Below are 24,246 nucleotides of genomic sequence, written 5' to 3' on the forward strand. Positions count from 1 at the left end.
CCTTGTGAACTATATTATTATAAACAAAAATTTAATTTTGGGATTTAGTGTGCTAATGCCATGAAATCACATCCACACACTGGTTGTGTGGTAGCACCAGAGGGACCTAATTACTTTTTTTGGGACTGATTTTAGGATACTAAAATGCTTTCCCCTTCCTATATTCTTATCTGCTATGACCCCCTAGCCTTATTTATTTACCATGCATATTGGAAGCATTCACTCCAAATCGCTGTTATTCTGTTCGAGGTGCACCAATTCCATTCAAAATTTGACAGTGCTTATCTGGGTTCAATTTTAACTTCACATAAGTAGAAGATATTAAAGCAAGAAAAATAGGAAACAGAGCGAAAACCACACTAGCACTCTGAATTGCATTACAAAAGGTACATTAAAACAGAGTTCTGTATGGATGAAGTTGCAGGTAAAAGCTAGTCATTAATAAAAATGTTAGAAAGAACTGGTCTTACATAAATTCCTTGCAAAACTTCTGAAGTGACCAATATTTCTTTTGATTTATAGGATGGCACTTTAACCAGTTGACAACTGGAGTCAAATAACTTCAACCATTTTATTAGTTAACATGAACACCATAGGAATCATGTTTGACTTTGTTGAAGGCCTTAGAGATGTCTGTAGAATCAACGACCTTTATAGAAATAATGTAAAGTGTAAATATATTGTTTCCTATTATTATTTGAAAGTTTTTATATTTAAATTTGTCCGCAATGACAAAAACTTAGTTTCAGGAAAGTGCAAGAAGACAAATACAAGAAATGGATACTCAGAAGATTCATGATGATTGATCCAACTTATTTTTTATCATGAAATTGTACATACTTGATCAACCGTCATGGACGTCTTTGGTGTATCCATTTCTTGGATTTGACACTAAAAACTAAGTTGGATCAATCATGAATCTTGAGTATCCAGTTCTTGTATTTGATTTCATACCCCCTTCCCGAAACGAAATCAATCAATTTCTTTTTAGATAATGGAAGTGTTTTGTCATTTCAATGAAATGAATTTTGCCTAACGTGGAAAAAGGTTGTTTTCTATATATTTTGAAAAAAAAAATTCTCCCGAGTTTATTTTTAAGGTCAATTTGCAAAGGTTTGAGATCAACACTGTCCAGCCAGATAAGTGAAGATGGCGATTTAAAAGTTGTGCTCAGCTTTTCTTGTCAACCCACGGGTGAAAACCTCAACACGTCTTTCGTGCCGAAGCTGTTATAGATACAACACACAGTTATGAAACTAAGGCAGAGCCTTAGATTTAAGGAAGTTTTTAGAATTAAACAACCCGTTTTATTATATTCGACAACGACTATGTAGAAAAGGCTCGTGTCCTTTCGCACAAAATTCAAACCTTTTTATTTTTTTTTATTTTGTTTTCTCGTACGGAAAATCTGGTGATTTTTTTTGGGTCGAAACGATGTCTTCTTCTCTAACACTCCTATCTGCCATCTGTGCCCTTATCTGCTTTCGTCCTTATGTTCAAGGTAAGCATAAACAAAAGGGATTATTTATTCCTGCAAACAAGTCATAAGATTGTTTATTTCTAGTTTTTCTTTTTCCTTAAAAAACCAATCATAATATGCAATATAATTATTATTTTTAAAACTTAACTTCAGAGCCTTTATTACAGCTGTAATGTTAACTCTTGATGTTTTATTCATGAAAATCCCATGCCGAATAAGAAAAAAAACTTCAAAAATTGTTTTAAAATCGCCTGTTTTGTTTATTGTATGTTCTGTCATGACGTTTGTGTTTATCATTTTGCGAGGGGGTTGTTAATTAATCTTCTTCGTCATAGATGTTATCTCTTAAAACAACACAATTCTTACTTTAGTGCATAAAATAATTAATTTTAATCTCTTGTCAAAGCTTGGTTCAAGGTCGGCGATTATATACTAGTGTGTAATTTAATTATACCACATACCAAACATGGTCCATATTTTAGCAATCTTGGTATTTTCTTCCATGTGCTTGCCTCACTTATTTGCATAAAAGATGTCTTAGAACATAATTAGACATTTTATATAATTTCATCACTGTGATATTTTTTCGGTGTACACGGACATATTTAAACCTAAATTAAGATATGGGTACTTTCTTGGTAGAAATAAGTTAGCGAATTGAAGCCAATTAAATAGAATTGCTGACTGGTTTGTTTTTCATTAAACAGGGAAAAATGTAGAATTTGCTGTAAACAGTTCCATTTCCCTCCTTTATTCATTCCATTATTCAATGAAATGTGATGAAAAAGAAAAAGCTGCACCAATTTTTAATGCTTTCACTTTCATTTATGATTAATTCACATTTGTTTGTTTATGACCATTTTCCATTGTTCTAATACATTAAAGGTGGATAATTAGTCTTGTATTGTCATTGGTAATATTGTAGTTTGAAAGTCTACGCTCATCTTGGTAACGTCTTTTATTTGATCAGATTTGTCAAAAATTTTGGTGTTTTCCCATCTTCATCGTTAGATAGGTGCATGTACGTATATCAAGGTGACCAAAGCCAAACAAACTAGAGGTTTTCTTCTCTTGTTATCTTGGTCTTTTCTGACATTTCGGTTGTCAGGATGTTCAAAGTTAGAGGTTTTTGTCTACTGACACTTGGATTTTTTTGACATTTCAGTATTTTCCCGCTTTCAAAGATGTATGCACGTACATCAGGGTGATCAAAGACAAAAACGTTAGAGTTTTTTTGTCTCCTATCTCTCAAGTCTTCTGTGGTATAGGAACCCACACTATCAATGAGTACCTCAAGTACAAAAAGAAACTGAAGGAATGAATTCACTCATTGGACACAGCAATCCAAGAATCTCCTAACAAATTTTGGAAGGAAAGAAGTTACAGAATGTATTAAAGGAAGCAGGAATAAACTGTGAATTCTAACAGGATTCTTAACAGGACATTGCAAGCTAAATGGACACTTAAAAAAGATTGGAATAATCCAAGACGGCACATGCGATTCTGCAAAGAGGCAGAGGAGACACCAACCCACATACTAACAAACACACACAAGTGGCTTTGGAATGTACAATGTGACCATAGAAGAGATTCAACCACTGAAACCACTGGGCCTACTAATCAAGTTCCTTATTACACCCCGACTAATACATCTACATCTCCTATTATTCTCTCGAATTTTTCTGACATTTTACCATTTTTCCCGCCTTCAGAGAGTGATCAAAGACAAACAAGCTATAGCTTTTTGTCTCCCAGTCTTTCATATTTGTCTGACATTTCGGTATTTTCCCTGTTCATCTTAAGAGTTGTGTGTGCATACATCAGGGTGATCAAAGACAAACAAAGTTGTAAGTATGTACATTAGGGTGATCAAAGACAAACAAGCTAGAAGTTTTTGTCTCCTATTCTCTGATATATCTGATGTTTCGGTGTTTTCCCATCTTCAGAGAGTTGCACGTGCATACATTAGGGTGAACAAAATCTAACAAGCTAGTGTCCTATTTCTTGGATTTATCAGATATTTTCCCATCGGGAGGATCAATGATGAACAAGCTAGAGGTTTTTTTCTCATATTTTGCTCCGATTTGTCATCCGCTTGAAAAAGCTTGAGTGGCAACAGTAGTAGTTGATCTATTTATTTTGCCAGTCTTGTCCATTTTATATATTGTTTGTCTTTGATGAATCTGGAGACAATCAAGCAATAGGCTGCGTAAGATCATGTATTTACTTGGTCTTCCTTCTGATGCAGCCTGAGTTCTTCCAGTGGTTGTGTGGCTTATAAGACTTTATATAATTAGTTCGGATAAATTCATTTTAAATTGTACAAATACATTCATTACAAGAAAAAACCTTTTTGATTTCAGGATTGAAGTGCTATTGCGATATATGTGGCCAAGAGACGAATTATACATGCGAAACAGATGGATATTGTTTTACGTCTATAACTCTAGACATGAACACGCAAGAAAAAAGTCACTCTTTCAGGTACTCCTCTTAGTGCAATGTTTAAATTTTAGCCTACCAGTTATTTTATAGAAATAAATGTGTATATTTGAATATTTAAATCAATTTTTAATATAATCGTTTTGTTTGACCATTTGAAAGTCAACCAAACAAATCAATGTATATTTTTGTATACAAAAACTAGTTTATGTTAGATAAATTGTCATATTTTATTCCTTTGTCAAAAAATGACTTATTAAAACAAACAAAAACTATCCTGACTAAAATAGAAAAAATAGTTAATAATATGTAAAATTTCTACATTCTAAACTGGGGGTCATCTGATTTGTTATTTTGGAAATTCGGCTGTCTTCTAATTGTCTGATTGAATTGACGTGATTGAAAAGATGCCTGGACAAGAGTAAGTGGTTCCCGCCCGGCAACCCGAGGCAATGCTTGAAGCGAATCAGCTGCTGTTCCGAATATGACTATTGTAATGCAAAGCAAGATGGCAAACCGAGAGGTTGGAATAAAGAATTATACCACAAACCGATTAGATTCCATTCTAAGCCTACAAAGCGTCCAGGTAAAGCGATGAAGACACCTTTTTTCATTGCGTGCAGACTAACTCACTGACTCAATAAGTCTGCCCTAGGGATTTTGACATGTCAATTTATCAGCTTTGTTTAGAAAGTTTTATGTACACATATGAAACATTATTACATTTTTTTTACGTGTCAGAATTAATTTTATTATTTTTAAATTCATTTTAAGCTTAGAAAATTAAAAGGATAATAAGAAAAAATATTATAATAGATTTCTGCAAATAGTTAACTTTTGACATGTGAGGTTCCAAAATTCAAGGATCCTAAAATTTTCTGACATTGAAAGTTTGACTTGTTGATTTCATATGATATATTAAAACCAATCATGCTAGTAGTGATTGTTTTGGGACTTGTATGTCCATTGAGGGAAAATAGAATCCTTTGGAGCTGGGGATGTTATAAAAAAGTCAAACGCTTCATTTTATATAACTATCTTAAAACTAAATATATTAATTTATTGATTAAACAATTAATTTAGTACTGGTACAAATTTTATTAAAAGCAGCTTTGTGCTAAAGGTTGATCGAATAAATGCTTTTTATCTATTTTTAATTTTTAAAAGGGGGTTGATTGTACTGTAATGCCGTTAGTCATAAATATTTATTCTATAAATGAGCTTAATGTTGCAACAAAATAGATAAATGAATAAAAAAAATCAACTTAAAAAAATGAAAAATATTTAAAATAATTATATGATATAATTTTTTAAACCAAAACCAGAAAAACTTATTTTTTTTTTTTTGCTTTTGAAGAAACAATTCAAAATTCATTCTAAACTTTATTCATGTGTAAAGTTTTCTATTAAAATTGATTTATTGACATGTTTTGTATAAATAACAATCTTTTGACCCAAAGAATTTAATCTGAATCGTTTAATTAATTTTTTAACAGTTTGTTGTGTGTGTTTTGAGTTTTTACTTTTAGTCTGTGTATTTTGATTTAAAAGAAAAAAATAACTGTACAAAAACAAAAAAACAATTTTCTCAGCAGTTGAGATTCAATTTCTCTGACATATCCGATTGCGTAACGTAATTATATTTTTTTCTGTACCTGTAACAAAATGGCTCAGGTGCTTGGAGAAAGATGTTACACACCCTCCTGAGAATCCCATTGCCTGTCATTACAATGGTAAACGTAACGACTCGTTTGTCATCGAATGTTGCAAGGAGTACGACATGTGCAACAGGAACAGAATACCTAGCTTGCACGTCAGAAAGAAACCAGGTAGGTTTGCCAGTGAGTGGAGGGCCATCAATGTTTCTGACTCTGCATGACCCCTTCGCTCTCTAATGTTTCTTCACTGTTAAATATATGGAAGCACTATTTCTTCAAACCTTTTATTGAATAACAAATATACAAATAGCTAATTCGCTTAGTTGTTCTCTATATTTCCAGGCTAATTTCTCATCAAATGGTATTCTCTTGTAAGTTCAAGTGTTTAAATATATTGTAGGTTTTTTTTGAAGGAGAATATCATAAAGATGGTGTTGGCATAATTATTTATCAGCTGTATCTCTTCAAGCATGAAGCACGAAGTAATACTAAAAAGCTATATTTAATCTTATAGTGCTAAAAATTATGTTGTTCTTCAGTAGAGTAAAAGAAATCCTTTACATTTCAATTCTTTTTTTTTCTTTTTATATGTTTTTCTTCTGGCCATTCGGATTTAGAAGTTGCACGAACAAGTCTGGTCACATTCCTCCTGAAAATCCTTTTTGGTGTATGCAAGTGACTCCTGAATGCACCCCAAATATTTGTTTTTTGACTACCTGTTGTAAAGATTTTGACTACTGCAATAGAAGAAACGGAACTTTGTTAATCCCAGGTAAGTTACATTGGGATTTAATTTGGACCATGTACCTTGCGTTACATTTCAATAAGGGCTTTCTGTCCATCACTATGTCACAAAACTTCATATTCACTTGTCCAGTTTCATCTAAGCTTATGATATTATTTAACAAGGAAGATATTGATATTCAAACATATTAACAACCCTTCTGTACAATTTTTCAAAGAGAAATTAATGTTTAGCCTGATTTGGTTAAATTCATAAAAATTACAGAATCTAATTTATAATCCATCTTTTAATTATGATCATATATCTTTTATAAAAAGGTTATTTTATGAAATGGTGGCTTAATAACTGTTCATGAAAGTAAAAATCAGTCAACATTGTTAAAAGAGTTAATGAAAGGAAAAAGCAAATTTTATAAAACCTAACATCAATGCTCAAATCATTTTCGATCATACTGGCCTGCTTATCCTCGCTGATGTGGTCTGCGTTTTTCAGCCTTTCATCGTCTTTAGTCCGTCACCTTACAGATCTCAACAAAAAGTCTCACAATTTTAGAATTGCTTATAAGTTTCAATTCCAGTCATGGTTGGAATGAAATTTCTTTAACAGATGACTAGAGGAAGTCTTTCAGAGATTGATATAACTTGAAGCATATTGTGCTTTGATGAAATTAGAATATTACGGATCTTATTAACGCTAAAATAAAAATAAAAATTTGGCTTACAACATGCACTGTCCTATTGTACTAGGTTTGGCAGTCCACGTTTTAACAAAAAAATTCTCTACTTTAGTAAGATATCTCTAAGATGTTACACTAGAATATTTTTTAAATTTAACTAGTACATTATATATGTCAATTGATCATTGTGAGAGACAAGTTTGAAATTATTAAAATTTCAAAAATATCATGTGTAATGATGTATGTGCACTTAATTATGGTTTGGCGAATTCTTTTGTTCTATTTGTTATGATTTTTATATTCTATTGTTTGGCAGGCTAGCTGCCCTGAACTGAAATCAGTGTAGGATCGTAGACAAACTGAATATTGCAATTTCTAGATTGAATCTAATATCTAGAAAGATTTGTGAAAAGCAAAACTATATCACTTTGCTTGTTATTTTAATTTTTTTTTTTTTTGCATTTCGCTCAGTGCAAAATTATTTGTAATTTGTATAACTTTTCAGTTCCATTATAAAATAAGTAACACACATCAGGAGAATAAGGTAAAATGTGTGATTTTTTAAAACTTGCTTTAACACATTTAGTTTTCCTGGTTTTAACAAGCTATTGAGTCAACTTTTTTGGAGATTAGGATAAGCCAAGTAGGTATACATTACCCAAGAGTTGTGCAAATTAATGCTTCCTTTTCACATATCTTAAATCTGTACGATATTTACACATAATAATAAATACTAATAATGTTGTACTGATGTTTAAACATTTAACACCTTAAGTTTGCTGCATGATTAAATATCGTATGCATGTTAATATAATGCATAGTGTTGTTATAAATACATTAAAAACATGACTATTTGCTATATAAAATCATTCTTAATTTGGTTTTATCAATTTTCAATTTTAAATGTAAAATAGAATGGATAGATGGAGCTGGAAGTGTAGCCGGCAGTTTAGGAACTTGGGAGCTTGTTCTTTTCATAGCTGGGCCGACGTGTATGATCTGTTTGATCATCATGCTTATCCTCACCCGTTGGAATCCTTACAAAAGATCAAGGATGCGATATCATTGTCCCGAACCGATGGAAGGCCCAGAACAACCGATTCTCGGTTCTGTTTCTCTGAGAGACATGATAGACATGACAACATCAGGCTCTGGTTCAGGTGATTAATTTTCATTAGGCTATTATTTTGAAAATGGTAGGGTTTTATGATATACGTCATGATGGTACTTTTAAACTTTATAATAAACTTAATTGCGGAAATAGAAACTAAGAAAGACTGATTAAAATAATTTGTTTAATTTGTAGGACTTCCTCTACTCGTACAACGAAGCATTGCCAGGCAGATACAACTTGTCGATACAATAGGTAGAGCTTACCTGACGGAATAGTTAAAAATTATTTACTTATTTCTGAATTTTTTTTAGGGAAAGGAAGATTTGGTGAAGTTTGGAGAGGAAGATGGAGGGGTGAAAATGTTGCTGTTAAAATATTCTCCTCGAGGGAAGAAAGATCTTGGTTCAGGGAAGCAGAAATCTACCAGACAGTTATGCTAAGGCATGACAATATTTTAGGTTTTATTGCAGCCGATAACAAAGGTAAAATATAAGTCTAGAAAATTTAGAAAATAAAAGTTATTGAAACAAAAGAGCTACTTGAAGAGACAAATGTTTTCATATTTATTAATAATCAATTTAACATGTTTTCAGATAATGGAACATGGACACAATTATGGTTAATAACGGATTACCACGAACATGGTTCCCTTTTTGATTACCTCAATAGAACAACAGTAGATGTGCCAGGAATGATTCGAATGGCTCTTTCTATTTCAACAGGATTAGCTCACCTCCATATGGAAATTGTCGGAACTCAAGGTAACATTGTTAAAATTTGTAAATTCTAACAATCTTTTAAATGAACTATTTTGAATATATCAGGGGGTTTGGTTTGAAAGAAAAAACCATTGTAATTTTAATTTTTTGTTTCAGGTAAACCGGCAATTGCTCATCGTGACCTTAAATCCAAAAACATACTTGTCAAAGCAAATGGAACATGTGCCATCGGCGATTTAGGCCTAGCTGTAAGGCATGACGTCACAACTGATACTGTTGACATACCTCTTAATAATAGAGTTGGTACTAAGAGATACATGGCACCTGAGGTAAATCATAAGTTTTAACAAATTGTAATACACTGCTCCCAAAAAAACTTGGAAATTTTGATTTCTTTTTTTAAAGTGACAATGTTTGGGCCATTTATTTGTTTTTATTCTTTAAAAATAATTTAATAATTTTTATTAGGCAGAAAGATTTGTTTTTGCTGCCAGTTGTGAAGCAAACCTGCTTTGAATGTGTAAGTTGATTTAAAATCCTAGATACTGTCAATCATCAAAAAGGGCATTTAATTCTTTAAAATTGCCTTTATTCATTTTTATATTGGTGATACAAAACAAAACAATTACAAATGCCTGTAATCAGTGAGCAAGTAGAAATTGGGTTGCCTGAAATTATGGTCTGTTGGACATTCAGTGGTTCTGAAAGCTAAGTGTACTCGAAGACCAGGATTGTGGGGGGATCATCCGACAACCAACTTACTAGATTGCACACTCTAAGAAATCATTATTACACTGCTTCCACAATGTCTAAAAGACTTCAAACCATGAGGGATGTGTGTGTTAGCACTGAAAGAGTAGACTTACAGAAATGAACATCTCAGAAGGACAGAGAAAGCTTGGCCCATAGGGCATAAGCTTCAAATTGACAAAAAAATATAATGGATCTTTCCAACACTCTTTAGCAAATTCCAAAATATAAATCAAATAAAAATAGTTGACCGCAACTTTCAAAAGTAACCAAAACGGATTTTCTGTATCAGACTATTTTGCACAAGCTGATCGAAGTTCCAAAAAATGCAGGTCTGTCCTTCTCCAAACCTGGTCCAGAAAAAAATAAGTTCTTTCATTGTCGTGAGTGGGCTTTGAGCCGATGATGCCACAAGTATACAGTAAGGCTTAATATGGCCATGCTGAGAAGATTGGAGTGTGTAATAAGATCAAGAGGAGGTAACACAACCTATTAAAGATTGTTAACTTGGCTTTGTAATGTTTTATGTTCATACATAAAAGTGATTTTTTATCAGTAAATAGTTGCTTTCGAGAAGTATTTTTACTCTAACTAAATCTTTTAATAAATATCTGAATTATAAAAAGGAGTGTTTATATTACCGAAAAGACAAGTACATACAAAAATCAAAATTTCAAAATGGAAACATTTTTTGTGGAGCAGTGAAGTTGTAAATTGTCAAAATTTTACTATTAAATAAAATTTGTGTATTTATGCTAGGTGCTTGACGAATCTATGAACATGAATCATTTTGATTCTTTTAAAAGAGGTGATGTGTACGCCTTCGGTCTCATACTATGGGAAATCGCGAGGCGGTGTAATGTCGGTGGTGGAATTTATGAAGAATACCAGTTACCTTTCTTTGACCTCGTCCCCTCAGACCCTACAATTGACGAAATGAGGAGAGTAGTCTGTATAGACAGGCAAAGACCTAGCATTCCCAACAGATGGCAATCCTGTTTGGTAAGACTATCTTTTAATTAAAATAATTAATCATATACTATAAATTACATTTCACCTACTAGTATATAAATACTATTTCAAATACTATATACATACTATTTCACCCATTACTATTTCAACTATTAAATACTACTATTTCAACTATTATGTATGTACTATTCCATATACTGCTACTTCAAATACAAACATACTATTTCACCTACTACAATATACTTTTTCAACTACTATATGTATACGTACTGTGTTAATTGCTATTTCAACTACTAAATACTTACCATTTTACCTACTACTGTATACATACTTTTTCACCTAGTACCATACACTTACTATTTCAACTTCAGTATGTAAACGTACTATTTTAACTACAATGTGCATGTTATTTCAACTACTAAATACTTACTATTTTACATACTACCATTTCACCTGCACACTAAACTATATACTTCCTATTTCAACTAATATATACATACTATTTCATCTACTACATACTTACTATTTCACCTACTACTATGTACTTACTATTTCAACTACTATATGTATATGTACTGTGTAAATTGTTATTTCAACTACTAAATACTTACCATTTTACCTACTACTATATATATATTTTCTCACCTACTACCATACATTTACTATTTCAACTACAGTATGTAAACGTACTATTTTAACTACAATGTGCGTATTATTTCAACTACTAAATACATATTTTACATACTACTATTTCACATAATTTACCTACTAATATATACATACTTTTTCACCTACTACCATACCCTTACTATTTCAACTAGTAAATACTTATTATTTTACATACTACTATTTCACATAATTTACCTACTACTATATACATACTTTTTCACCTACTACCATACACTTACTATTTCAACTATAGTATGTAAACGTACTATTTTAACTACAATGTGCATATTATTTCAACTACTAAATACTTATTATTTTACATATTACTATTTCACATAATTTACCTACTACTATATACATACTTTTTCACCTACTACTATACACTTACTGTTTTAACTACAGTATGTGTATGTACTATTGTAACTACAATGTGCATATTATTTCAACTACTATATACTTATTATTTTACATACTACCATTCCACCTGCACACTAAACAAAAACTTACTATATCAACTAATGTATACATACTATTTCAACTACTACATACTTACTATTTCACCTACTACTATGTACTTACTATTTCAACTACTTAATACTTACTATTTCACTTTCTATTTCACCTTAATAATAAAATGTCTTGGATGTTAGGCCCTTCAGGCAATGTCACGTGTTATGAAGGAATGCTGGTACCATAATGCTGCAGCACGATTGACTGCTTTGAGAATAAAGAAAACGTTAGCTAACCTCGCAGCAACGGAAATACTCAGGATGTAATATATATATTATAATATATATATACAATTTTATTGAAAAATGTATAAAAAAAAGAAGCACAAATGAAAACCAACTAAAAACTTCTTTTACTTGGGCGATTGGTTTTCGTTTGTGGTTTTTTTTCTTTTAATCTTGTAAATATGAGCAGTTGTGGTGCTTTTTATAAATATACATTTATTGGGATAAAAATTTGACTAATAAAAATAAGTGAAAATTCAAAAAAAGCCTAAACCATGTCCATTGCTCTATGCAGACGCAATGTAAAATACTCTAGACTGTGTTTTTACAAATTGAATTACTTAACATTTTATATATGTAATATTTTGTAAAAGAATTTTATTATACAAAATAAGATCTCTTGTTTTTAACACATTGATTTTTCTCTAGTTTACAATTTGTTTAGTACAATTCTGTTTTTGAATTGATACACTTTTCTCTTTTTATGACTATAAATTTTTTATAAAGATTCTACGTGTTAATTAAAATTATATTTTCTAAAAGTTGTTAGTAAACACAAAAAAAGTTATCACTTTATTGACTTGTTGTATTGTAAATAATTAACCAGCTTCTTCCATTTTTTAAAGATATTTATAAAAAAAAAAAGAAAAAACAATATAGCATATGAATATTTGCAGATAAATTTAAAAAATGCATTGTAATTCAATAATCAATCTGGTCATTATAATAGTTTTCTCCAGAAAAATTTTCCAGAGTAAGCGCAAATGTTTTTATAATACTTTTTAATATTAATTGTATATATCTTTACAAAAAAATTAAAAATAAACCCATTTCATTTTTTATTGTTGTAAAACATTGTTTTTGATCCATCCTTATGAACAAATGTGTAGCAGTTTAAAACTGCGTGGATTTTTTATTTAAATTTTGCTTTATGTAAAGTGCCATATTTATTTAAATAATAATTTCAAAAAATCAAATAAGAAAGCCAGTTTGGTTTGTGTTATTTTTCACCAAACTAGCTATACCTAATCCAGTTTTTTTGCAATATCTTAATTTTTTTGAATAAGAAGCCGAGAAACCCAATAATTATTTATTTACAATGCTCAGAGGCTAAAGGCCTAAGGGGACAAAAGTAGAATGATAATGGGACACCGACGTGCAGTGGATTTCAGTCTCTTTTGTTGGCTACAGTAGGAAGATTGCTTTCTTTGTAAATAAAAAAGAACAAAAAACAACAATGCTAAGGATTCCTGATACAGATCTTAAGGGATGTCTGTCTTAAACGTTACTTTCTTAAAAAATAAAAATTGCAGAGAATTTTTAAAAATTATTGTGGATACAAGGAACTAGAGGAGTTCCCCTGAGCACCAGCTTTACAAGTTATTGTACTTCTTCCTGGCTCCATTCTTGAGAGCTCACTTCAACACAATTCAATTTAATTGAACTCATTAGAAACTCATTTTCAAAAGGGGTTGAGACAGATTCAGGATCGCCGACATCAATTCCGTCCTGGACTTTCCATTTATATGATGTAAAGGTGATCGAGGCCAGAGAACCTCCCCCAAGATGCACAACTTGTGGTGAAATAATCACCATCAAGCATATTCTGTCAACATGCAGAAACTACGAAGACCTTCGTGTCAAACATAAGCTTGGAAACAATGTGACCGAAATTTTGAAAGATTCCCCAGCTAACATTAGAAAGCTTTTTGAGTTCCTAACTGAAACTGGGTTGACCGATAAGGAGGGCAGGGCGGCTTTGGGTGTGGGCGTGGCTCCTGGGGGCTGGGCACGTGGGCTGGCCTCTGGGTTGAGTTTGAATCCCGGAACTTGGGAGGGCTGCGGATGCTGGCACACCATGCGCAGCCCTCTGAGAAGTCTGCCACTGTCTCAAGGTCTTGTGTGGAGAGGAGCTGGTCTGGGTGTCTGGTTCTTGCCTGGTCTTGTGGTGTCCAGTTCGCTGTGGGGGTGCGCCCGCTCTTGATGTCCCTGCCCCTCCTGGCTTATCGCTCTCTGTTTTCTTCTCTCATCGATTAATTCATCATCAAGGCAGTTTTGACCCATCGTTGTTGTATGCCTTTATAATTAAATAAATTTAAAAAAAAAGGTGACCGACCAGCTGTTATTCAACAATATATTTTGTAGGATTGGGGATGTGGTCCAAAGAATGTTCTGGTGTTGTGATCACATATAGAATTGTATATACTGTGATATGTACAGTTTATTAATTTGTGTATGTATGTAGATATAAATGTAATAAGGCATGTAATTGTGCCCTTTGAGAACTATTTGTCCCCTGTTCTGTACCTATAGCACACTGAGATCTGGTTCATCAAGTAACCTGGTTAGTATGCCCAGTTTCAGTGGTTGAATTTCTTCTACAATTAAGTTGTACCTCCCAAAACACTTTTTCCTGCGGGTAAGTGTAACACCAGTTTGTTAGTAGGTGTGTTGGTATCTCCTCTACTTTTTTGCAGAATCTGTACTTGCCGTGTTGGGTTATGTTAATCTTCAGATGCCCATTTAGCTTGCAGAGTCCTGTCAGGAGAGGATCAATGGTGGGATAGCGAGAACCCATCGGCAATAAGTGTGAGGGGCTGAAACTTCATTGTTTGTAAGCTTCAAGAAAAAAAAGTACCATTATCCATTCCGTGAGCAAAGGCAGTCAGACTTCCTTGCATGGTAATCTTAAGCCCAAGTCTGCTACTATTTTTATTATTCTTTTGATACAGAGGACTACAATGGCTGATTAGTTAGGGCGACACTTATTTGCCACTACTCACACTAGGTTTGAATCCTGCCTCAGCCCTGTGATTTAATGCTTTTTAATTGAGAATAGCACAAAAAAAGTAATGTAAATTGGTTTGACACCTCATCGACAATACATTCAGAAGTTGTGCTTAATTAAGCCCTCCTGTATGATCTCATTTGCTGTAACAATATTTTTCTAAATGAAAAGTAAAAGGAAAGCAAGTCAACAAAACATTGAACAATTAACAATATATATTTCTTTATACCATCAGTTTTTATACAATTCACCAACTTTCAATTACAATTTAATACAATTTTAATGTTATTTCATGTTCATTGAAACCTCTTTCCATTTAATTTATGAGTTTTGTAGTAAACTGACATAATTTGGATTTAACACAAACTCCAATATTTTTTCTGTTTAGGAAAAAGGTCGTTTACTTCTGGATAAAGGCACTATTCATCTACAAATTTTCAATATTTCTCTTTTGCCGTTATTTAAAGTAAACAATCTCTACTCAAATACTACTTACAAAATGTTATTTGGCCACAAAAAAATACATTCAAGGAAATTATAATTAAAAAGAAGGCACTGCACACAAAAATTAGTTCATTTTTTAGAGAAAATATGGCCCAAGTAAAATATATATATTTACAAAATATTTATTTACAAATTATAAATATATAGTATAGAATTCATTTGTGAATAACAATATTTTTTTTTTCTTCAATATTATTAAAATATGTTAAAAATCTGTGTGCCCAGTCCAGTCACACACGAGGTACAATATGTAAATTAAATCTACCAACTTTTTGCCTTATTTAACACTTTCAAAAATATGTTTGAAGCCAGACTTCAAAATTATTATTATTTTTTAAATAAAGGGAATGAACATTTTCAACCTGTTTGAAATGGAAATCAATGATAAGAATATAGCTATTTTATATGAAAGAGTATATAGAAAAGTTTATTTTATTTAAAATAGCTTTGCCTGACTTGACTGGACTATCATAATATACATTTTAATTCTATTAAATAAATAATAATTGTTGTGTGTGAGAGATAAAATCTATTTACAATTTTTCTAGATTTAATATTTTTATGTACAAAAGACTTCGGTTGTAATAAATTAAAACTAAAAATATATAATAATAAATAACTATTAAAAGATTGAGTGATTTATTATTTATATAATACTTATAATACAGTCTATGTACATTCCTTTCATATAAAATAATTATTGTAATGCAGCATAGCAATTACAAAATAAACAATTTTTAAAAGCACAATTATGAATTGGTACTTGGAAAGATGGGAGTAAAAGAGGAAGAAATTGCTGACTTTTTATCACAGATATCTTCATGTGGGTTATAAATGTGTAAACTTGGAAACCGATTTTTGTTTTAGAAAAATCACCTCTGAAATTAATATCAACAGGTCTCCAAGGCCACATGATAAGCTCATTGTAATTAGCATTTTTTTTTTTTTTAAGTTTAGTGTAACTTGTAAGGATTGTCCTAAATAAACATTGCAATTCTTGTATATAAATGTAAACTATTTAGGCCGATTTTTGTTATTCTCGTTCAACACCAGTCAGCCATATAAGTAAAATCTTTAAACAAGTCCTGTTCTTCGGTAGTTAACATCCGAGGATCTTTCGGTGGTGTAAGTTGGGGTATTTCCGACGTAAATTCTTCATCAAAATTACTCACATCCTCAACTGATGTCTGAAAAACAGATCAAATAATCAAAAATAAGTCATTATAAGTTTGATTTGTACAACATACCACTGTTGGAACAAAAGGCGGTTTGACGTTTCTCATTAAAAGCTCTTCCCATTGGATATTTTTAAAGAATGCCTGTCTTTTAACATCTTCTGCGTCTTTATCGCTTGAGCCTAACCTTCTATCTGGGTTTTTCCTTAATAACTGTGAATTAATTAACTTTTAATTAATTTCAATTTCTTCAATATGAAAACCTGGACGATAAAAAATTTACCCTTCTCATAATTGATATTGCTTCTAATGATAAAAACCTAGGGTATCTGACTTCATCATTGACAATTGAGTCAAAAACTTCCTCCTCGTCGTCTCCTGGAAACGGAGACTAAAAACAAAACATGATTACGGTATTAATTACATTGTAAAATTTTTGAAAAATAAATGAAATCCTACCTCTCCGACAAGCATTTCAAAAATTAAAACACCGAGTCCCCACCAATCGACAGCTCTAGTATAGGACGTTTCTGTTAGAACTTCCGGAGCCAAAAATTCAGGGGTACCACAAAAAGTGCCAGTTCTATCGCCGAACCCCATCCCTTCTTTACAGAGTCCAAAATCGGCTATTTTCACATAGCCTTCGGTGTCAAGAAGCAAATTATCCAATTTCAAATCTCTAGAATAATTATTGCAATTTATTTAACGAGTAATATTTTTAAAAAATGTGATCGAATTACCTGTAGATGATGTTGCTTTCGTGCAAGTATTGCAAACCGAGGACAACACAGGCTGCATAAAACACGGCTCTCGGCTCGGAAAATACATCTGCGTGTATGTGCATCATAAGATCACCTCCAGCAGCATATTCCATAACAAAGCACACATGAGCCTGAAATTTAAAAAATGGTTAATTGATAGCATAAAATAATAATAATAGCAATGTTTGTTAATAAAACTATTTAAAATTTACCAGGGTGTAACAAACATCTACATATTTTGTTTTTTAAATGTCACGAAGGTTAAAGTTTAAAGCAGTTTTGAGTCAATGACATTTAGAATGATACAAACCTAAAACTATCATGCATAATATGTGCATTTTTATTTTATTTAAATTTTGACTTTCAACCAACTTTCAAGGCATCTTTTATTACCTGCTAGCCCTGTTAGCTCTAGGGTGGAAAATTCGTATTGAAAGATGACCTTAAGAAAGAGGTAATTGATCCCAAAAGTCAATCTAGGGTAAACTGTGACTGTACAACACAGAAGCAAAATAAAATTAATTTGAGGCATTGCTCGGATACGAGTTCGATAGAGTGGTAATGCCTGTCGAAATTTATGACAGTAATAATTGAATATATGGGTCATAAATGGTTCTGACGTTTCTGTAATGGAGAAGAGAAAGATCAAAGACCAGCCTCGTTGTGTAACGCCTAAAAGTGATAATTTATTATTGGCATTGGAGGATGTGGACAAATTAACTGTAGCAGATCTATTAGTCACTTGGTTTAAAGGGGAATCTCTCCTCGCCCAGCCTGTATTAAGCTGTAGGGCAATAAATTGCTTCCAAGATGATGTTATGCCACTATCAAGCCGCCATGCTGCTTGTTCTATGTGCGGGCAAACCTCTCCCCTGGTGTCATTAACTGTCTTACACCATATGGTCCTATATCGTCAACAGTCTGCATGCCATCATTTTCGATGCATAGGGTGATTACATTGCCCAGGTAGGCCTGTGGCAAAAGACTCGCACAATTTACCAATATTGTTTAGCAGCGGCAGTTTTGACAGGCTGTGTATGGTGTGATGTCTGTCATTGGAACCTCATAGATTACTGTCGGTGATGTCAGTTACATTGCACAACAATAGAAAGAAGAATTAGATCTCGGACTTCTGTGTTTTACAACTGAATAGCAATAAATAGGCAGGGTTTATTTCCTATTTGCAAAAAGAACGAAACACTACCGTTGACTTCATGAGCAGGATTGCACCATTGTAAGGTCTGTTTGGTGGGATATTCAAGGAATAATTTATTTATTTATTTTAAATAATAATTTATTTATTGGGTGGCCCAGCTAGAGGAAAAACGTCAAACTGTGGTGAATAGACACAGTCGTCTTTCACCATGACAACCTCATGGCTCACACAGCTGTACTCACTCAAGTAAAATTGTCGAGTTAGGTTGGCAACAGTTGCCTGACCCCTCAACACTCTCAAGACCATGCACCTCGACTTTTATTTGTTCCTCTCCCTAAACAACCATTAAAAAGTAGGGAATTTTTGAACAAAAACGCTTTGAAAATTGGACGTATAAATTTCTTCCCATCTAATTCATCAGACTTTTACATAAAAGGGATATTTCTTCTAACAGAATGTTACAGAAAACTAAAGAAATTGTGTGAATGTATTCTTTGTGACCTGTTGTTTCGTAATTTGTTGAAGTTGTGAGGAGCGGTCAAGAGTGATCTTTCTTGACCACTCCCCACGACTTCAACAAATTATAAAGAAATTATGTTTTGGATTACAAGTAAAGTAAATTTATTTTTGAAAGTTTGAACATTTTTTCTGAAAACCGAAAACAACTTATGCACACACACTCAATACATCTTTTACACCCACTTTGCTGAACCTTTAGTCTTGACAGTGACGTTCATCGCAAAAGTGATTAACTAGATTAAATAAATTTTCTTGGTAAATGTACTTGATATGCATTAGAAAATTTGCATTTTTGTTACATCCTGATATAAATGTTATCTGTTTAAAAAAATTAATATTGTTTACCTCTGTTTGGAAACATGCAAATAGGTTGACCAAAAATGGGTGTCGCATGGTGTTTGCAACCTCAAATATTCTTTTTTCAGACAGTAATGACTCGACCTCATCTCTTGCGATAATATCGCCTTTCTTCAAAGCTTTAATAGCAAAATATTCTCCAGTATTTCTATACTGAGATAATATAACCTAAAATCATATTGCAAAATATTATTTTATTTGACACAAATGGCCAAGTGGAATAAATATTTATTATTTGTGATTTAATCTACCTTTCCAAAGTGACCCCTTCCTAGTACACTAAGAAGTTTGAAGTTGTCCATTGAGATTCCTGAAAATTGTGAATGCCTCCTGGACTCATATGCACTATCCCTGTATTCCAAATTTCGAGGTGGTGGCCTATCAAATTCAGGCTATAACAAAATAAAATAAAAAGTTGAAGGAAATGTTAATAGAAGTGCTCGGTAAATTATTCCGACCCCAGAATTCTACTTGTTATATGAAAACTACAGTTGCAGAAACATTTAAGCATTAATAGATTAGAATCTTTTCAAGTTTTTAATAATTGATTAAAAATGGTTAAGAAAATAATAAAATGTTATACAAAAGAATTTAGATAAAATTTATTACAATATAATTTCACAGATGATAAGGCAATTTATCATCGTAAAACGAAGCCTTGGAAAGAGAGTTTCTTACATTATAAACTTGAAGTCTGGAATATTGTGTTCTTACAGTGCTCATCTGGATTGCAAATAAAGTGTACTTGTGTTTGAAAAAGAAGCTTTTGCATCATAAAAAATACATCATACGAACAGTAAAGAATAGTAATGATTTTTTATCATTAAAAACAAATCAGTGCTTACAGGTGCTTAATACAGCTTAATTTTGTTTGGTGAATTCAATACTGCATTTCAAAATGTTGTGAGCAAACAATGAACAACTATTTATCATTTAATTACTATCATGCGCAAGAATTTAAATAGTAAAATAATAAAGAGATGCAAGTTTTTTTCTTACTACTGTCTTTTTGTATAATGATGTACTAATGTATGAAAACGGTTTTTGAAAAGTTTAGCATAAAAAAAGACTAAGGGTTGAATTTGTGAGTTTAGCGGTTTATTTCATCTTACTAGGATGGAAAGGTCGGGCCAGAATTTGAAGAAACAATTAAAGAGGCATTTTGTACAAATAAACATGAAGAAGAAAAGGCTGTAGTTTGATATTTTAAAATACCTGGCTATAAGTGTCATCCTCTAGGGACAGGATACCAAAGATTGAAAAATATATGTATTACTTTTAACTAATATTATAATGTTAAGAAAAAAGATTTTAGAAATGGTTCCATGCAAGAAGAAAAAAATTAGTTTAAAAGTTATCTGGGAATGTTATATTTATATAAATTTCACAACGTATTTGGCCGAAATACCGTACAAAAACAAAACCACGTCCACAAAATTAGTGAGAAAAACTTTGAAACATGTTTAAATCAATAAAAAATGTAATGTTAAAGAAAAATTCATTATATATTTTTTTAAAATAAATTTCATTAAAACTTTAAAAACTGATGTATCCATTGGATAGTATTAATAAAAAGTCAAATCAAAACCTTTGACAATGTAAAGGTTGTGAAAATGCATTATTTTGTAGACGTTTTGTTTTCAGAAGGCGATTTTAAACAAAAAACAAAAACATTCAAAAATAAATAATTTCTCGTCGTTTTAACTTTTTTATGTTTCAGAGCATACCTCGTCGTCAGGTGGGAACTCGATGAGGGGTGAAGGTTGTATCGACACAGGAGTGCTAATGATAGTCCTCGGCAACGGGACTGGCCTTTCTTCCTCCTGAAGGAAATCAAACTCCCTGAGAGCACTTGCCAGCTGGAACCACAACACGTCCCACCCTTCACCAAAACTAATCCCTCCCCTAGAAACTTCAAAAGGTTTCCAATACCCTCATTCCTTCCAGCCAAAAATGTTCGAAAAGTATTGCCGTTTTACCATATCCAGCGGAATATAACAATCTACAGGAGGTGTGCATGTGATACTAACGGTGAAAAAACTCTCAGTGATTTAAAATAATTTATACATAGCATGTGCTTTGGAGGTGCATCTTTATATCCAAAGGGTATTTATATTATTTTTTAAAAGGAGTGAGGATACCAGAAACCAAAAGAAGGGTGAATATAACATATTTACATAGTGTGTACAAACATGCTAAATTTTAATATATACAACAACATTTACCTCTATAAACAAATATGTTTATTTTACTCTTTTCTTTTTCACGATATTAAAATTTTATGTTAATGAATAAAGAAGTCATCATGAAATAAATACTTTGATAAAATGAGAATTAGTTTGTTCTTAAATAATATCTAGAATTTTTTTGCAAATAATAATCTTGTTATTTGTGTTTCAAAAATGAAATGCATATATTTTATTGGGAAGCAAGAACAAAAATGAACTTTAGTTGCAATTCTTATTGATAACACATAACAAAACAAACAAAAATAAGAAGACAAAAACAACAGCAGAAATATGTAACTAATGGTATATAAATCTAAATAATGAAACTCAAAACAGAAATCTCGGACAACATTAAATGCTCAAAACATAAAGTATGTTTAAAATAAAAGAATTTAAAAAAATTGTCAAAATCAATTGAATTTAAAACACGGTTCCCAGATAATTCTTTTACTTATATGAGACTTTATTATGCAAAATATATATTTAAAAAAAATCTACGTTAATCAACAACCAAAAAAATCCTCAAGGAATATGTCTTAAGATAACCTTGGTCAATTTGAGTATCTTTAATTTAAAAAATTTAATATACTACTGTATTATACTCACAGTTGTAGTTTAACGTTATAAAACCAAAATTTACAAGGGTTTTTAAAAGTGAAGCAAACTGAATATTTAAAATTTACCTCGATGTCGAGCCTTGGAGGTGGTGGGGGCGGAGCTGGCATCGTGGGTGGCCTCTTTTTAGAAGCGATACTAGAAGGAATAGGGACAGTATCAGGTGGCAAGGGAGGGAGAACGGCGATTCCTAAGGGTCTTGCGCCTCCTAGTCCTCCGATCGTTGGGTCAGGAGTTTCCCCAGGGGCTTCAGGTTTCTCTACCGGTTCAACTACCCTCACTGAAAAAAATACATGAAAGTTGTTTATAATTATTAAAAAATGATCGATTATGCTCTAAACCACAGAGTGGAAGGGGGGCTATTTAAAAAATTAAAATTAAAAAATATCAGCAACAACAAAACAATATTTTATGTTCATCGTAAGCTATACAATTTTAACTACTTAAACAAGTTTGGTAGTAATTCAATAATATAAATTATGTGTTGTGCTCTAATGAAACAAACTTTTTAATAATTAAGAATAAAGTAAAATGATAGATGGTTTAAGTCGATTGCATCACAAAAATGTGCAACTTATGTTCCTTACAGGAAATGGTGTTTATTCTCTACACAGAATTTTTTGTTTGTGCCTGTGAATTGGGAAAAAAGTGCCTTGACAACTTGCTTGTTCCTTACCATCGAATCTGTAGTGGTAATTATTATTAATATTTCGTACAGCTCTAGCACGGTTATATTTGAAATTATCACAACAAAATGCCATCCCTTTGGCAAGCATGAAGGAAAACGATTTACATTATTACAATCACACAATCCAACAAATAAACAGTTGTGAATATTTTAGTTTAAACGAGATCTTACCAGATGAAGGAGGGCTTTCAGATGGTGTCCTCCCGTGTTGAATTGACGGTGAAGATCTTTTAAGGAGTCTACCCCACGTTGCGACATTTATATTCATTTGGTTTGCTCTTGGGAAATTTTTTCCTTGTTGCTTGAAAATCTTTCTCTGCCTCTGAAGCTTCGGTTTCCTCGATATCATTGGATTTAAGAATTTTATCTGTAATAAATATGTGAATAAGTGTTTATGTATATTCCTAAGTCAATTTCTTACAATAGATTTACCTCAGCAAAAAGTAAACCTTGAGGCTCTAACTGCAAAGCCATACCATGTCTTATATCATCGATGAATTCCTCTAACCGTAAAAATTTAACAGCGCATAATGACCTCCAATCCCTCCAATAAACACCAATTTCTAATTCACGAGATTTAACCAACTCGATTGAAAACCTAAGGCAAAAAACAAAAATTTATTTGAAAATATAAATTAACAATTATTAAAAATCACCTTTGGTCCCAAGCCTGTTGTGAGCAAGGTTTCCAGCTAGTTTGAGCAACGGTTTGATTGTCTAATTTTATTACGGCCATAATTTCATCTAGAAAAGAACATATTCTAAACAGTTTCCAGTTAAACAAAGAGTTACTTATCTTGCATTGAAATATTATATAAACATAAATATGTTACAAATTTTAACAGAAATTTTAACTTACTACTGATTTCATCCTTGACACTGTATGATTTGCTTGAGCTTCTGCCAGTCACCCCTTTTACGAAAGAACGAAGGTCGCCTGGACTAGATGATGAGTCTTTTTCTCTCCTAGAACGTCCTGGAACTTCTTCCAAGAGATCTTGACATCCCATGAGCCTGACTTCAAGTTTTCCTGTTACCGCCGCTGTCCTGTTGAGCGATGAAGGGTGGTTCGACAAAGGCCGATTGGAACTATCGCGGAAAGGTTGCAGACTGGTATACATGACGGGTACTGGGCTTGCTGATTGAACACTTTCCAACTCTTGCTTCAGCAGCATGGCGGTAGAAGAATCCGGTGGTAACTCTTGTCTGCGGAGCTCTAACGATTTGCGAAGAAGGTCTAATTTCCTTGAAGACTCACACAGATTCACTTGCGCCTACGATAAAATCGTTTGAGAACAACATAAAAACATACAACTGGTTTATGTTAAATATATAACTGGCTTAATTGTCTTAACATCTAATCCTCAATGAGAACTTGATTAGAATTTTTCTTGAAAAGTAAAAAAAAGAATGAAGCCTAAATACTCTCTCTTCTTATTTATTTTATGAATTCTCCAGCAATGGTCCATGGTCGAGAATTTTATTTTGTCATAATC

The 24,246-nt window shown here is 32.2% G+C and overlaps 2 protein-coding genes across 12 annotated transcripts in view; one reads left to right on the plus strand and one right to left on the minus strand.

The window, feature by feature from the left end:
• The first annotated feature begins 1,131 nt into the window (after positions 1-1,131).
• On the plus strand, positions 1,132-12,149 carry LOC106673837 (TGF-beta receptor type-1). 3 transcript variants are annotated; one of them, XM_014406163.2, is made up of 10 exons: positions 1,132-1,501; positions 3,844-3,964; positions 4,330-4,508; positions 7,916-8,161; positions 8,308-8,367; positions 8,427-8,597; positions 8,709-8,876; positions 8,991-9,163; positions 10,344-10,586; positions 11,876-12,149. In XM_014406163.2, exons 1-10 carry the CDS (start codon positions 1,435-1,437, stop codon positions 11,999-12,001), a joined length of 1,554 nt encoding a protein of 517 aa, XP_014261649.1. In that variant the 5' UTR covers positions 1,132-1,434; the 3' UTR covers positions 12,002-12,149. The 3 variants fall into 3 exon arrangements, with proteins under 3 accessions (XP_014261649.1, XP_014261668.1, XP_014261658.1); XM_014406182.2 differs by lacking the exon at positions 4,330-4,508 and adding an exon at positions 5,597-5,751; XM_014406172.2 differs by lacking the exon at positions 4,330-4,508 and adding an exon at positions 6,198-6,352.
• A 4,051-nt stretch (positions 12,150-16,200) lies between these two features.
• The window catches only part of LOC106673799 (serine/threonine-protein kinase N), a 68,925-nt gene continuing 60,879 nt past the window's right edge, over positions 16,201-24,246 (minus strand). For 6 of the 9 annotated variants that reach the window (XM_014406119.2, XM_024225906.1, XM_024225901.1 and 3 more), the window contains 13 exons: positions 23,610-24,024; positions 23,407-23,494; positions 23,183-23,348; positions 22,922-23,117; positions 22,131-22,342; positions 20,947-21,078; positions 19,471-19,611; positions 19,208-19,387; positions 17,167-17,318; positions 16,886-17,105; positions 16,710-16,817; positions 16,499-16,639; positions 16,201-16,438 (listed from right to left, as the gene is read on the minus strand). In XM_014406119.2, the coding sequence (XP_014261605.1) occupies positions 16,295-16,438; positions 16,499-16,639; positions 16,710-16,817; positions 16,886-17,105; positions 17,167-17,318; positions 19,208-19,387; positions 19,471-19,611; positions 20,947-21,078; positions 22,131-22,342; positions 22,922-23,117; positions 23,183-23,348; positions 23,407-23,494; positions 23,610-24,024 (2,295 nt within the window). In that variant the 3' untranslated portion in view covers positions 16,201-16,294. The remainder of the gene's footprint in view (positions 16,439-16,498; positions 16,640-16,709; positions 16,818-16,885; positions 17,106-17,166; positions 17,319-19,207; positions 19,388-19,470; positions 19,612-20,946; positions 21,079-22,130; positions 22,343-22,921; positions 23,118-23,182; positions 23,349-23,406; positions 23,495-23,609; positions 24,025-24,246) is intronic. The other 3 variants (XM_024225902.1, XM_024225903.1, XM_024225905.1) reach the window with 3 other exon arrangements.

Source organism: Cimex lectularius, unplaced genomic scaffold (genome assembly GCF_000648675.2).
Source record: "Cimex lectularius strain Harlan isolate CLEC.00 unplaced genomic scaffold, Clec_2.1 scaffold23, whole genome shotgun sequence".
Taxonomy (NCBI): domain Eukaryota; kingdom Metazoa; phylum Arthropoda; class Insecta; order Hemiptera; family Cimicidae; genus Cimex; species Cimex lectularius.

Bases quoted from the DNA above. Each gene is read 5' to 3' on its own strand.
- LOC106673837 (XM_014406163.2), top strand. From the start codon at position 1,435: ATGTCTTCTTCTCTAACACTCCTATCTGCCATCTGTGCCCTTATCTGC. The intron at 8,368-8,426 runs GTAGAGCTTACC...AATTTTTTTTAG, and splicing joins ACAACTTGTCGATACAATAG to GGAAAGGAAGATTTGGTGAA. The intron at 8,598-8,708 runs GTAAAATATAAG...ACATGTTTTCAG, and splicing joins TATTGCAGCCGATAACAAAG to ATAATGGAACATGGACACAA.